The 15,893-nt window shown below is 41.8% G+C and overlaps 1 protein-coding gene across 2 annotated transcripts in view; it reads right to left on the minus strand.

Annotated features, from left to right (window-relative positions):
* The window catches only part of EPHA4 (EPH receptor A4), a 155,898-nt gene that overhangs the window by 88,138 nt on the left and 51,867 nt on the right, over window positions 1-15,893 (minus strand). For both annotated transcript variants that reach the window (XM_083506371.1, XM_083506372.1), the window contains exon 4: window positions 2,633-2,788. In XM_083506371.1, coding sequence (XP_083362497.1) covers window positions 2,633-2,788 — 156 coding nt within the window. The remainder of the gene's footprint in view (window positions 1-2,632; window positions 2,789-15,893) is intronic.

Below are 15,893 nucleotides of genomic sequence, written 5' to 3' on the forward strand. Positions count from 1 at the left end.
CCTGTCAGCAGATATAAGGGCTGAAAGCTGAACTAGAAGCACAGCTACAGAGCACAGCCAGTGTTGGTAAAGAGATCTGAGGAGGTGGGTTGGTACAGGTGTGAGTAGACTTTGGCTCTCCAGATGTTGCTAAACTAAAACTTCCATCAGCCCCAGCAAGCATGGTCAACAGACAGGAATATCAGGAGTTGGAAGTTCAACAACATCCAGAGCGCCAAAGGTTTCCCAAATAAGCCTTATTACCTTAGATTATTCCATGGACATTGTATCGGTAGCTGAAAAATTAAAGGATTTGGCTAACACTGAACGTGTAAGCAGCTATGAGCACAAAAAGCTATACAAAGATTGGCAGGCAAGAGACAGCTGCTGGGATAATATATAGCCTAAAATTGTGGCATGGCCCCTTTGTATCTCAGCAACATGAGAAATTAGTTAGGATAATAGGATTCAGAACTCATTTGATTCTCTTTTGTTTTACTTCTCTTAGCCATTAGCTAAAAAGCGGGCATAGCAAGATTCTAATCAAAGACGACCAGCAGACTCTCTTTACAATAGAGGGCAGCATGAATGGATAACTTGCTACAGAAAAATCTTTGCTCACCACCATGCACCCATGTCCCATATAGACTGAAACTGTCACATCCAATCAGAACATGAAAAGAACTAAGTTATAGTTGGGCATTTGACCAGTCAAAAAAGATTTGGCCAATTGACAACTCAAATATTGTCAAATATTTGTCCAGTACTTTAAAAACATTCTGTTTTCTTTTTTGTGGGTGGAAGAAACTTTAAAATCAACAGGTTTGTTATTTTGCTAATTACAAATGTAAAACTTGCTAACTGCTATTTTGAAACCACGAAGTTAACCTTTTAAAAATCTAACAAATTACTAAGACCTTGCATGAGGTTAGAATCATTCTATCAGTGTGAATGATTCACTGTACTGTTCTCTTTGGCTTTTGATTTAAAAGAGAGGAGTCTGTCTACAATTGCATTTTTTTTAAAAATGAATTTGAAACAGAAATGAAGCAAAGTAACAGTATATTTGTTTTTCTTTTTTTAAAAAAAGTGGTGGACTAGAACCAGGGAAACCAAGGTTCAAATTGCCTCCTCAGCCAGGAAACTCACTGGGTGACCCTATGTCTGTGTTATAAATGTCCTTGCCCTGAGGCAGAGTGGCCCAAGGACAATTAAAACATGGCCTTTGTGATATGAGCATGCTGAGCGTGCCACCTCACCCTCTGGGCACTTCCTACTGCAAGCTTTCTGGTGAAATTAAGATATAATCTCAGTAGAGAAAGGGCTCACTTGCAAAATGCCCTTTGCGTGCTCTCACAGAGTTTCTCAAACTTCTTGAGATTTTAAAGATGGATGTAACGAATTCATGTGCAATGCAACAGACGTGTTATTCTTGGCTTGACTACCACCAGTGCAGTGTCTGAGCAAAGCTGATTGTAGGTGGCCCTGAAGAAATTGGGGAAGGGCCCTAGACAAAGGAGGAGGCCATCCTGTTTTGCAGGTGGTGCACAGAAGCAGCCAAGCAAACCCTTTTGGTGAAAAGAAAACCCTGTGGGATCTATATCAATGAACAATGATAGAAACTCCACAGCAATGGATGGATGTTGTGGTAATGGGCACATAGCAGCAGAAATAGGAAATAAATTGAGAACCATGCAGTCTTAAGTTTCATTCGCTTTTATTTCAGCGTGGCCAAAAAGCCTATCAACCGAATAATACAACCTTTTTTTACCCGGTGGTTGCATCCTGATGAAAATCACAGCATCCGGCGGTGACTGATTTTGCAAATGCTCTATCTTGTGTTGAAATCATGCCTTGCCACTTCCCATTACTTTGATTCCTGACATGATATGTGAGCAAAGCATCTAGCAAGACCAGTCACCATGCCAAAAAACAACCATGGGCAGGGGGTAGGTATTAATGGTTACCATTTGACAAAGCCTATGTATAATATCCAGTGTCAAAAGCAGTTTTGCCTCTGAATACCAGCTGTTTGAGATCACAAGCAGGAGAGGGCTACTGGGCTCATGCCCTGCTTGTAGGCTTCATGAGAACATCTGGTTGGCCACTGTGAGAGCAGAATGCTGGACTAGATGGGTCCTTGGTTGGATCCATGAAGGTTTTCCATGCGTTGTTATAGAAAAAGACCAAAGTCATCTATTCAGAGCTGCCACAAACCATCCTTTACATGCCTCTTTCTTTCAGAGCTTCTTTTCTCCTGTTTTCTGATCACATCACATATGCAAGGCTGTGATTGTCCCTCATTATGCGTACACAGTGCAGCCTTAAGGCACTTCCACGGTGCAGACACCAATGCAAAAAAACCACACCAAAAAACCCCAAAATGGAACTAGACCCTCTTATTCTGGCTGTTGACCTATATTCTGTCACTTAATCACAAACTTCGCTTTCCGTTGTGTAGCAGGAGAAAGGACCCGGTATTGACATATTGTGTTGACTTGTTTAAAAGGGAATTGTTACTGAATGTCCTTGTCACCAACCAGACATTTTTCATAGCACGATCTACATCTCTGGGGAGTGTCTCATGTATAAATTATAAGAGCAGCAAGAGAAAGAGGGGAGGAAAATTAATAAATGAAGGCATCTGACTTACGTGTGCAGGGCATGGAGGCAGCGTCGTTCTCTGCTCGGAAAAAACCCGGGTCACAGGTGCAAGAGGTGGAACCTTCCAAGATGGAGAAACTGTGAGGCGGGCACTTAGCACAGGCAACATCTGTTGAGAGGGCCTTGTAGTATCCAATCTTGCAAGCTTGGGAAAAGAAGGGGGGGGGACAGAAAAGAAGAGCTGTTACTGGTATAGGACTTGATAATAAATTGCTACCTCATTTACTCAGCATTCAGACATGGGGCACTTTTGAAAGAGGAAAAATGATGTCTGCTTAGCACCGGGAGAGAAATTAACCAGCCAAGGAGCACTTGACTGCTCCCTCTCCAAGCAAGGAAGGCAATTTTTAATCCCGATGAGACCCCCATTAACAAGTAGGCCTGTAGAGCTTACAAGAGCACCTCTAAGCATGTCCATGTAGCAACTTGGTTGGAAAATCTGTCTCATTTTCTTCCCTGCGTGGGTTTATTATGTAAACCCCATTTCCTTACTTCCCACCTGCAGACACTCTCACATTGCAGTAAACAGGGTGCAGTTGTTTTAATTCCATGACTACTTTCGAAAGGCAGCTGATGGTGTGACACTGCCAATTTTTGAGATGGAGCGGAATAAGACCCTACTGTGATTGGCAGTCAACCTCTTACTCTCGCATGCCCAGAAAAGGCAATTCTCCCTTCTGCAGAAGCCAATTAATTTGCTTTCCTCTCCCCAAGAGACAAAATCAACACTCCGCCCCTGAGCTGGAGCATACCAGTGGCTGCACTCTTTGATGCCAAGGCCTCATGTGCAGCAAGTGTTCAGTGACATCACCTTCATAAATATGATGCTTACATGGATGACTACTTTTACATCATTGGAATTAAAAAAAAAATACTCTTAAGTATCATTAAGAAAATCTTTTGAACAGTGGGATACAAGCATGTCCCTCTAACAAATTTTGGCTAGGGCTAAAAATAAAAAAAACACCATCACCAGACGTTGAAACAGAGAAAGTCAACTAGGCAGCTTTATAAAGGACAAAGAGCAAAAGAAAGGATGGTTACTGCCAATATTTACAGCATGACTCACTTTCATGTCTCTTATTTTTATCACAGTCTACCTTTAGAGTTCCCTTGCTCTTTGCTTCTACGCCTCCAGTAACCATTTGCTTTCAGCTATTCTCCCACTCACTCCACATTCTTTTATATGATTTAATTTCCCCCACTTTTATGATGTACTTGTAACAGCCACGGATTTCTGCAACATGTTTGTAAAGGAGCAAGTCACTTCACCCTTATTAACTGAGGCCATTTATGGAATCTCCTTAACAAGTCAAAACTTTACGAAGTGTGGTGCAGCGTCCATAAAAATCACTGTGGGATCAATCTTGCCCTTGCTTGCTTCGGCTGTCACCGGACCAGGGAATCTTATAAAAACACATAGCTCTGGTGACTAAGATTTATGCTTTCAGCGTTTACACACATCACATAATTAGATAGGGTTCAACTTGCAAGGTGCTTTCTGGCTACGCTTCAAATGGCCTTGGGGCTTTGATTAAAAGAAAAAACCCCGTGCAACATTGGCAAGGAGAAGCAAAGGGGTCAAGCTCAGCCTCCCCACATCAAACACAATTAGTCCCCAAACACAAATGCAAACCTATTGGGTACAGTCCATCATTCTGCCAGCCACATCAAACAAAGACAGTTTGTGTAAAAAAAATGAGCCTCCTCAAAAGATAAGCAGCTAAGAAGGTACAAATTACTGTTTCCATGAAGAAAAACCTAGGTTGAAGGTCTTATGGAGGAGGCAGATTAATAGATCTGACGTGGTTGGTATGGGAATTCTTTTTTCAATGACATTTTTTAAAATTTTAATTAAACAAGATCTGATAACCTGAAAAATGGTAAGAAAAGTTTGAAGCTTCTTGGAATTTACGGTGATGATAAATACTAACCAAGCCTGAAGTTGGACTGGAATCATTGTATATCACACTGACCCATTTTCCATCCTGACCTGAAAATCCTCTTCCAGTGCAGGAGCTTAGTGCAAAAATAGTTCACTTCTCACTGCAAATTTAAGTTGGATGCACACAGAAGTTCGCAAAATTATCCATGACATCCTCTTCGATTGCAATTATAAACCTGTCCGGCAATTTTATCCTCATGAAGACCTACAATTAATACAGTAAGTTATTTCAGACTGGTTCTGATACTTGGGTGTTCCCGGCAAAACAGGGAAGTACAAGCTGGCAAAAGCCAAGTACAGTGGTACTCTGAGTTAAGAACTTAATTCATTCTGGAGGTCTGTTCTTAACCTGAAACTGTTCTTAACCTGAAGTACCACTTTAGCTAATGGGGCCTCCTGCTGCCGCCGTGCCGCCGCTGCACAATTTCTCTTCTCATCCTGAAGCAAAGTTCTTAACCCGAGGTAATATTTCTGGGTTAGTGGAGCCTGTAACCTGAGGCGTATGTAACCTGAGGCGTATGTAACCCGAGGTACCACTGTATGCTGAACATTTCTTATCACACTGTGCATCTGTCAGTTCTCTGTCTATACGCAGGACGCATAAACATTACAAATGCATTGTTCTAGATGTCAAGGTAACATATGCTGTCATATGTGTTTTCAATCATGTTCTACAGCTGGATTACGAGAAATCAATTACAACAATTCTAATGTTCTGGACTTTGAGACAACTTCAATGTTAGCTGAGAAACCAGGTTATATTTGAAAGGAGTGTTAACTACAACACATGTGATGCCTGTGGAAATAATGCCACCAGTGATGGGAACCATATCTAACCTGAACAGTAAATATTCATTGGAAAAGTATGTTTTGATAAGTAGCCCAAATGTGATGGAACTTTCACCATAAAGATGCAATTATGCAAATGTAGTCATCAATTACTGGATTCTTTTGGGCTGTTTGAATGTATATCTCCCAGTCATTTGAAGCCTACATAGGCATATAGCTTCAATGTGAAATACTCCCAAAGGGCCAGCCATATTAGTCCATTGCAGCAAAAACATCAAAGTGTCTTATGAAACCTTAAACACAAACCATTTTATTTCTATGGCATAAGATTTAGGTGCTAAAGCCCGCTAATCAGATAAACTGGACAGTATTATTATTAAATGCATCACCCACCATTCACCAGCAGGTCCCAGGGCAGGTTATAACAATTAAAAACGGTTTAAAAGGATTACAATCACAAGAATATGGTGGGACCTGAGAACACATATCTTAGGTGTCAAAGGCCAACAAAAACTAGTCTTTAACACGCCACAGTCACTAGAAGTGCACTATTTTGTTTCTACCTAGGCAGGTAAATTCTTGCAAAACCATGCAATTTCTGGGTTTTCATAGAATCTGACCTTTTGTCCTCAGGGTTTCTGGGGTAATCCTGCCCATCCCTGAAAGCCATGGAGGGAACATATGGGGGCATCAAATTTTATTTTATTTAGACTGTTGGCTATATTATGTGTATCATTTGTTGTTGTTATTTATGTATTATTTTACCAAACTGAACTAATTTCTTTGATTATTTTATGCCACATACTGCTTTGGTGCTTTTTGCATAACAGCCAAAAAATGCTATATATACGTAAATAAATAACCTCCCAAATGACATGTATGTGTGTCCTAGCATTCCTATATTCAGACGAAAAACCATTAATTTTCTGGATTTGAGCATTGTGGCTTTTGAGGTTTGTAGTACTGGCATTTCCTTATAGGCAGCTTGGTTCTCAAATTGAGCTGTTCTGACAGAAAGCAGTAAAGGAAGTTGGGAGGGGAAATCCAGGGAACCTGAGCTCCTCAACTAACTAACTCCTCTCCCTATCTGCAAAAGCTTCTCCCTTACAGTGGCCAAACGTCTTTTAAGAAAGAGGATCCTTTAGAAAACCATACAGGAATGAGATCATTTCCCAACCACACTAAAAGGTACTTTTGAGCTTCTCTCAAAACTATTTTATGTCATATGCGGATGATGTCAATATGGACGTTGTTAATGGCACAGCCTGTAAGTTGCAGTAAACCACAGCAAATACCTTCCTACTCTGTTTCACTCTTCCACATGCTACAATCCCTAGCTTACTTACATCTGAACCAGGAGTCATGGTTTCTTTGGCTCCCAACAAACCATTATACGTAGTCAAGGTTTGTGGAGTGGAACAAACCACAATTCCTGGTTCAGACACAATGCTAAGCCAGGCATTATGGTTTGTTTCTTCCATGTGCTGCTGGACAGCAGTCTAGAAAAATGGGAACACGGCAAATCAGTAATTGCATTTTTAGTGTGACATTTAAATGAGGCCAATGTGGGATTTAAAAAACAAACAAAGCATTTTTATACTGAATATATATTCTAGCCAATGCAAGCTTTCCGTTCACATTATAGACCCATTTAAGCAAAGAAACACATCCCCTACAGGCAATTTGGGGCTCTTTCCTCCATTTTTAAGTCCATGTGCATTGGTTTAAAAAGGCTTACTGAGCCCCAAAGTTGCTATTCTCCCTCCCCCCCTTCCCTTTCCTTCCAAGCATTACATTCTTTTCCTTTCTACTACATTAAACCCAGTTCATTAATTTTTCAGGACCCAAGAAACCTCTCTCTAAAGCTCTGTCTGAGGCAAACAGCCATTTTGCTTTAGCTGTAGAAAATCCCATAACTGAATTCACGGTTTTCTTCATTTTGCTGTGTTCAGATTCAATACATTCCAGCTCTTGGCACCTTCCTCTATTTGCTAATCCACTGCATTTGTTCAACATTTCTTTACATCTTGATAGACTTCTATGTCACAATCTAATCTAGCTCTGTAAAGGGTTTCTTTTTCTTTCTTTTTTTGGCACGGAAAATCAGCTGACACACCTATTATGACTGACCAAGGCCCTTTCAAAAGAAAACAAACTTAAGATATTATACAGTATTTCTGAATGTTAATGAATTGGTAGAAAAACAAGCAAGCCCACATAGATTCCCATTTCCTGAAAGTCTTTATTGCACACTCAAGACAATCCTTCATTCTTTCCTTTCTCTTGGGAGGATTTTCTGGAGAGGACAGAGTGTGAATGGCTCGCAAAAGATGTATTCTTGCACGGCTTGCAAAAGATGCCATTGTAAAAAGATTAGGTCACATGAGCAGTGCAAACTTTGAATTCGATTCCCTTAGCTTTGCCTTAATTAGTTCTTTCCATTAGAAAGAGAGAGTGAAACAAGGCCAAGGGGAGACATTTTCTTTTATCCAGATCCCACACCGACATGACAAGGTTATAATTTAATACACGGGTGGAGGACCTTTTTCCAACTCGAAGGCCGCATTCCTTTCCAGGCAGCCTTCTGGGGGCCACATGTGGGTGGAGAAATGAGCATAAAGTTTACCTTTGTACAGTTCTACACACGCATACCCTGTCTCTAACCCAGGCAAGAAGAGTTATTATCAGTGGTCAAAGACACACCATGGCCAGGCAAAAACCCTCGAGGATGGCGTGAAGCAGGGAGTGTTGTCTGGAGAGGGTTCTGAGGGCCAGGCAGAGAACCTGGATTGATTCATTTGGCCCCTAAACCTGAGGTTGCTCATCCCGATTTAATACATTACTGTCTTTACAATCTGGACAGTAAACACTCTGAAACAGGGGGAAACAAAACTGTGCCACCTGTATGGACTCCCAGGCCCCCTCCCAGCACATTAATTTTATTTCTCATACAGTGGTACCTCGGGTTACATACGCTTCAGGTTACAGACTCCACTAACCCAGAAATAGTATCTGTGTGTATCTGAAGAAGTGTGCATGCACACGAAAGCTCATACCAAGAACTAACTTAGTTGGTCTTTAAGGTGCTACTGGAAGGAATATTTTATCCAGAAATAGTACTTCGGGTTAAGAACTTTGCTTCAGGATGAGAACAGAAGTCGTGCTCTGGCGGCGCAGCAGCAGCAGGAGGCCCCATTAGCTAAAGTGATGCTTCAGGTTAAGAACAGTTTCAGGTTAAGAACGGACCTCCAGAACGAATTAAGTACTTAACCCGAGGTACCACTGTATAGAGAGGCATGCCTGGTGCCATCTTTATCCAGTTTTAGGTGCCAATAAAGACTCTTTTTAAAGGCCTGTTTTAGTGGGGCAGGACTTGCAGCCTGAGGGTGGCTGGTTGTTGTTGTTGTTGCTCTTTTTATCATATATTTATAAAATTTATATACCGCTCTTCATCTGAAAATCTCAGGGCAGTTCACCAGATAACAATGCAGTTCACAAAATGTAATTTGTGCTTTTTATCTTGTATTTTTATCTTGTATTTAAAGGTTGTGTACTGCCCTGAGATCTGCAGGTGAAGGGCGGTATACAAATTTAATTAACAAATAAATATATGAATATTTTTTTAAAAAAGTTTTTATTATTGTTTTAAATTGATTTTAAAGGAAGTCGCTTTGAGTTAGACTGTAAGGGAAGTGACTAACAAACACAGTACAATAATAACACAGTACAATAATATTCATTACATTCTACCTACCTGCCTACCTACTGTTGTGTATACATTGAGAAGGGCTTTGTCCTACAAACTGGACTTTAGATCCCCAAGGATACAAAGCCTGTTTACTTTTGTTCTTGAACAGTAGCATAATATGTAGAGGCTTCTGTAACAAGGCAACATGTGTAACAGAGGAAAAATAAACTCTTTAAGGAGGTAGGCTCAAGTAACCCACTTCCTATCAATTGTCTGCAAACAAAAATAGCAACAGCATAACTTTTTTAAAAAATGCAAAAGGGGGGGGGAATGCCTTGCTAGTGTGTTGCTGTATGCATTCTAGACTGATGATCACTGGTTTACAATATCGAGAGCACCTGCTACCTTGGAAAATAGCTGCAATTTATATTTTAGTGGCACTCAGTGAAATAAAAAGATAGACGTTCCATCTCTTCCCCTCCCCTCCCCCTCCCCTTTAAATAGATTCTTTTTCTCAAATTATAACAAAACCACATCTGCCACACAAGCGGATAGCTTCTTCTTAGCTCTCTTTTTATTGTTATTACCATCTCTGAACAGATTTCCGGGTGTTAATTATAGAACTCAATTGTTTCGATAGCCTCTCTTGATGAGCTCTTTACCCCACACCAAGAGACCCCTCAGTAATTGTGCAACTGTTTGGAGTCCCAAAGGCTTATCATAACTTTTCGACAAGCTGTCCTTTTATTGGATCTTTTGACCCAAATGTCAAAGGGAGGAGAGTCACCCCTGTCTCCATGAGACAAAAATTTCAAAGGTTTTTTCCTTTACCCAACATCTGGAAAACAATTCATTTTCAGGCCATTAGTATCATATGCACAATTGTCTTGTGGGGGGAGGTTAAATGTGAAGGTTTTAAACAGAATGAATATGTCTCTTACACACACACAAAATGCAGTATTTTCCTAGTCCAATCTAATTACTCCATGCAGGGCTTCAAGAGTGATATAGATCCTTAGAATTCAGAAGGACTGCAGGGAAATGAACTTTCTCTAGAGCCCTTCTTACATTCATGCTGTAGAATTCAATGTGATGGACCAAATTGCTAAATAAAAACAGCTCCCTTTGATCTTGGGCACTGTTAGCGTCTTGTCTCCTATGCTTAGAAGCTCCACCGTATATTGAAAATTAAATATAATATCTGTATTCTTTGCATATCCACATACTGGTGAGTTAAACACTGTCTTGCAAGGTCAAATTTTAATACTACATCACTATACAAAAGGGAGGAAAGGAGCAACCAAAGATATATCCTTATTTTCTAATTTGCGGACGCTCTAAGGAAGTTTGATTCAGCCTTGCCAGCCAGTTGTCCACTTATCTGGGGTAGGTAGGAATTATTTTTGTTTGAATAGTAACTGTGTTTGTTATACTCCCCACCACCACATGAAACCACGCTAGGCTAGTAGTAACACTTCATGCACATTGCCCTCTCTCCAATTTCTTTGGAAGGCTAAATTGTGTTTAAGGGCCAAATTAATATTTCACGCAGAAAAACAGCAGAAATCTGAATGAGTGCTATTTGTAGACTTGCATACAGCCATCTGGGTGACTCTTAAGTAATTCTATTTGCACACCACCTTGATTTTTCGGTATATGGCTCATAAGTCTGTGTCTTCTGCAAAATACACTATGGTGAAAACATTATGAAGGCCAGACCAAATCCCTCAATTCATGCCCCCCAGAGGGCTAAGGGGAAACTCACAACGAATTTGGGACACAGAGGTAGGAGAAAGTGTGGAAACTGTACTTCACAAGCAGAAGTCCTTACAGGGATGTCCAAAGTCTGTTTTGGGGGCCTGATCCGGCCCGCCGGTCAGTTTAATCCAGCCCCTGTGGCAGTTTATTTCCTGGGGTAAAATTCTAAAATAAAAAAAAGCTCAACATACAACTTCAATCCTAAAAAAAAGTCAACAACTATGGTTGGCTCTTTGGTCAGCCCTCAAGGTCCTTCACTTCATCAAATCTAGCCCTCTTTGAAAAAAGTTTGGACACTACGCGAATGGGACAACTTTGTTAGATACAACCCAAGGTCTTTTTTGAAGCGTCTCCAATGGTTGCTGCTCAACTCCAGGAAGTAACACATTGTGTTCTATTCAATCATTCTAAAGAAACCAGCACAGCAGCTTAAGAGTGTAATATGAGGTACAAATAACTGAGACCTCTAGAAAGTTGGACAGTGTTCTTGAAGCTACAAACATGAGTCTGACCAAACTGCAGGAGGCAGTGAAAGACAGGAGTGCCTGGTGTGCTCTGGTCCATGGGGTCACGAAGAGTCGGACACGACTAAACGACTAAACAACAACTAGAAAGTTAAGGAAGAATGACAATTCCTCTCTGGTTTCTTCTGACGAAGACTGAGGGAGAAACCCTTTCTATTTAAATTTATTGTGAGTTCCTAATGTATTGGGGAGAGTTGGGAAATACAATTAAAGGAAAATATATGACACCCTCTTTTAATAATGGAAACAAAGATTTAGGACTTGACGGTGGTGCAATGACAACAAGAAAAGTTATTAAATTTATCAGCCATCAGGTTTTTGGCTTTCCACGTATATCCTTATGTAAAAAGGTAAAGGTAAAGGACCCCTGGATAGTTAAGTCCAGTCAAAGGCAACTCTGGGGTTGCAGCGCTCATCTCGCTTTCAGGCTGAGGGAGCTGGCGTTTGTCCACAGACAGCTTCCCGGGTCATGTGGCCAGCATGACTAAACCGCTTCTGGTGCAATGGAAAACCGTGATGGAAACCAGAGCGCATGGAAACGCCATTTACCTTCCCTTCCAAGCGGTACCTATTTATCTACTTGCACTTGTGTGCTTTTGAACTGCTAGCTCGTCAAGAGCTGGGACAGAGCAATGGGAGTTCACCCCATTGTGTGGATTTGAACCACTGACCTTCTGATCGACAAGCCCAAGAGGCTCAGTGGTTTAGACCACAACACCACCCACGTCCCTGTGGCCTTATGTATTAAATAGCAGTCTCTAATAAACAGTTCAGTAAATTGTGGAGCGCATAATTTTAAAGGGAAAAGATGTAGAAAACAGCAGAAGGACATCTAATGAGCTGCACTTAACAGGATTCGTTTTAGGATTACCGCTAGCAACGTAGACAATGCCAAGGTAAACATGACCACTTACTACAGCTTTTAGCAAAAAAAGGCCCTGTTGTTTCCTGGTATCAAAGCACTAAGTAGTAATGTGATGTTTGGTGACCTTACACTTGAATAGCTGTTCACATGCATCATTCTGAACATTCATACACTAGCACTATAGATCTAAAGAGGAAGCTATAAAATGTTAGCCTTTATAGTTATAAATATATGGTTGAAATCAAGTTTGTTTTAAATCCCAAAACCTAGAAAAGGATTTTATTTTATTTTTAACGCCCACCAAAATGCTTCAGAGCAAATGAAAAGAGCTTGTGGTACATGGCAGAAATGCTTCACAATTTCACAGTGCTGGAGGGTATTACTAGGTATTCTTGGTACCCACTTCAGGGCCATTGACATTGCAAAGATTGCTCCAACTTGCACTTGAATTCTCCCTTCCTCTGCCAATTGAGTAACATTTAATACTGGTGTCAGCAGCAAGTGGTGCTGAGCGAACAATAATATCTGAACTAGCTTTCCCATTTCAAACTGCTCAAGCTGCTGCTATGCTTATTATAGGCTTCATCTGAGTTGGGAAATTTAATTGCTTCTACTGAAAGATGTTAAGATTCAGGAAATGAGTCAGCTAGTAAATTTCAGGGAGCTAGCCATTTTTAAGGAAAAACTCAGCGAGTCATTTCTCTCTTTATTGAAGCAAGTAAGGGCAATCCGCGATGACATTGTTAAATTGGCACTTTTAAAACCTAGATCAGTGAAGCTTTCCTTTTCACATGGAAAAATGAATGCCTAGATCAGTGTTTCCCAACCTTTTTTGGGCAAAGGCACACTTGTTTCATGAAAAAAATCTCGAGGCACACCACCATGCCAGATGGGGAAAGGTCACTTTTTACTTATGTAAAAAAAAATAAAAAAATAGTAACAGCATAGAAGGTAATGGTTAGGCTAGCATCCCTCTTCCAAATATGCTAGGTTTTTATTTGCAGGGACTGTTCTACATGGGAAAGCATTCAGCACTGTCATTCTCCCATCTGCCATCTGAATTGGTACTATTCTGGGTCAACTTACTCTGCTGCATGTGTAGATGAAAATGGCACCAAGTGTGGGGGAGGGGGCAGAACAGGTTTCAGATACAGGATATTAAGCATACACGTACTTCAGATTGAACTGGTTGCTTGCTTTGCAAGTTTTCATTTCCCAAATGACTGCCTTGGCAAGCGCAATACCTACCAGGCTCAACGCCGGTCTCGCGCTGCTGCTTCCCGTGCTCTCAAGGACCCGGGAGGAGGAAAGCGTGAAGGGAATCCCGAAGGCGCGAAAACCTCGCGCATGCGCAGGCCTTCTGCCTGCAACAGCCCAGTAGGCCGGCCGAAGCGAGCGGCGATGGGATGTGGGAGGGAGGGAGCTCGCCGCCCCGCGTGTGCCTATGTGGGGCACGTTACAGCCCCGTGACGTCAGCGCCACGCAGGCAGCCAGGCAGGCAGATGGCGAGAGCCCCACGCTGGGCGGCCTCTCCTCGCCGCCGCCGCCCCGCCTCTCGCCGCCCGACTCGCCCACCTCCCTCCCACGGCACACCAGGCAACGTCTCGTGGCACACTAGTGTGCCGCGGAACACCGGTTGGGAAACACTGGCCTAGATCATACAGGCATGTTTATCTTTGATGACTCAAACATCAAGTGATGATGTGCACATGTGAATAGTCCATCACACATTTAGAAAACTCAGGTGAATCTCTTTCATCTTCTTACATCATACAAAAATGTGTGCTACATACCCAATCTATTATTATTCTTCAAAAAGAAAAGAAAAGCAACTTAGGAAGGAGGTTTTTCCCATGCAGAAGCAGCCTGGGAGAGGATGCTTAACCCTAAACGGTTTCGAAGTAGGATTTCCTAAAGACTATCTTTCCCCATACAAATCTGCCTGTAAATTAACCTCATTTTCTGATGCCCTGGTTCTTATGCCTTTAGAGCAGAGCTCTCCCAACTTCTTACCCTTAGAGCAAACTTGGGACAGCTAAAATTTACTGAGGTCCACCATTCACAAAATGGTAGTGCAGGAGCAGAACCAGCCACAAAATGGCAGCAAATGGAGGCTGAGTTTGACATAATCAGCCGACAAAGACTTCATAATGCTATCTGATCCATCTTTGGAAACTGCAGCTTTCTTTGCCACAGTTCTCCAAGCAGGATTTGCTGATGCAGAGCCTCTAAATGGAAGAGTCATACATAAAAATTATTTTAGCCCCACATGCCTCTCAAAGTTTTTCCCCCCACCAGCCATCATTTCTTCTCCCAATCTCCTTTCACACGCAACTTCTGCCTTATTCCCCATCCAAACCTCAACTGACAGTTCCTTTCATCCCTCCTCCTCCCCACTGCTTTTACATTCACTTTTTCTTCCCATAATGTTTCTCATCTCTTATCCCTTTCATTCCATTCTCACTATTGCTATTATCATTATTAAGTACTACACTTTTATCTCACTTTCTAATTTCCTTCTTCCTTTGGCCCTTTCCTCTCAGGGGAGACTTTCCTTCCCTACTCTCCCTTCCTCCCATACTCCTGGACTCCTTTACTCAGCATGCAAGGTGTTGCTAGGAACTATAGGTTATGGTACATGGTACATGGAAGGCAGGTGAGGATACACTGGGCAGGCTGTGGCACTGAGAGCCACCTGAAAGCGACCTACAGTCCACTGATGGGTCCCAGTCCACTGTTTGCAAAACACTGCTTTAAAGGTTAGGTGGGTGGCTGACTACCAGGGAAAGATGCTTTGCGGTGAAACCTAACTCTGGAACTGGAGACTTAACTGGCACCATCATGATTATCTTTCAGGTGCCAGACTAGGTTTGTCCTGTTTTATTTAGTTATGTTCTTAATGCATTTATGCCGCTGCTTAGTTTGCTGATGTTAATTGCCAGTTTTAGGATCTTTTACTGCATCTGCAGATTGGAATAGGGAAACACAGGCAGTGTAAAGATTAAATATCTCCACCCTCCTTGCATTGCTATTCTCAGTCACCCCATTACTAAAAACTCCACTTGTGCTCTGATGCTTCCACTTGCACATAACATGTAGCTGGTCCCTCTGACTCTCCAGTGTGCTTACACAATGAGCAGGCAGTGTGCAAAACGCTAATAAAAAACATGCATGCGTGAACTATTCCCAATTTCAGCCTGGATAAATTCATGGTGGGGAGCATAGACATACAAAGAGAGTCCAGCAGCAGGTTGCTTTATGTGCAGAAAAAACATTGGTCTTTTCCTATAACATCAGAATCAGCGGGGATTACAAGCTAGCCTACTAGGGAAGCCTTTACAATCTCCTCCTCTTAAAGCTTACTAATTGCCTGAATCCTCACATTAACAACCCCTAATCCCATTGTCAGGAGGCCTGCTTACAAGTTCCTTTAACCACTGTGGGGGGGAGAGGAAGCAGAGATCTGCATCTGTAAGGATCCTCCAGTCTTCTGGGATTATCACTCATCTCTTAAAACATTAACAGATCAGCAAAAGGGCAATTAAACTCCCAAAGTTAGATGAAGGCTGTGATAGTGCACAGAAATCTCTGGACTAGAAGAAGGGCCAACATTTCCTTGCCCTTCTTCCACCAGTGGGATCGCTACCTGAACAAGGGGCTACTGGGAAGCAGCGCAGAGTT

This window comes from Podarcis liolepis (genome assembly GCF_965112155.1).
Source record: "Podarcis liolepis genome assembly, chromosome: 5".
Taxonomy (NCBI): Eukaryota; Metazoa; Chordata; class Lepidosauria; order Squamata; family Lacertidae; genus Podarcis; species Podarcis liolepis.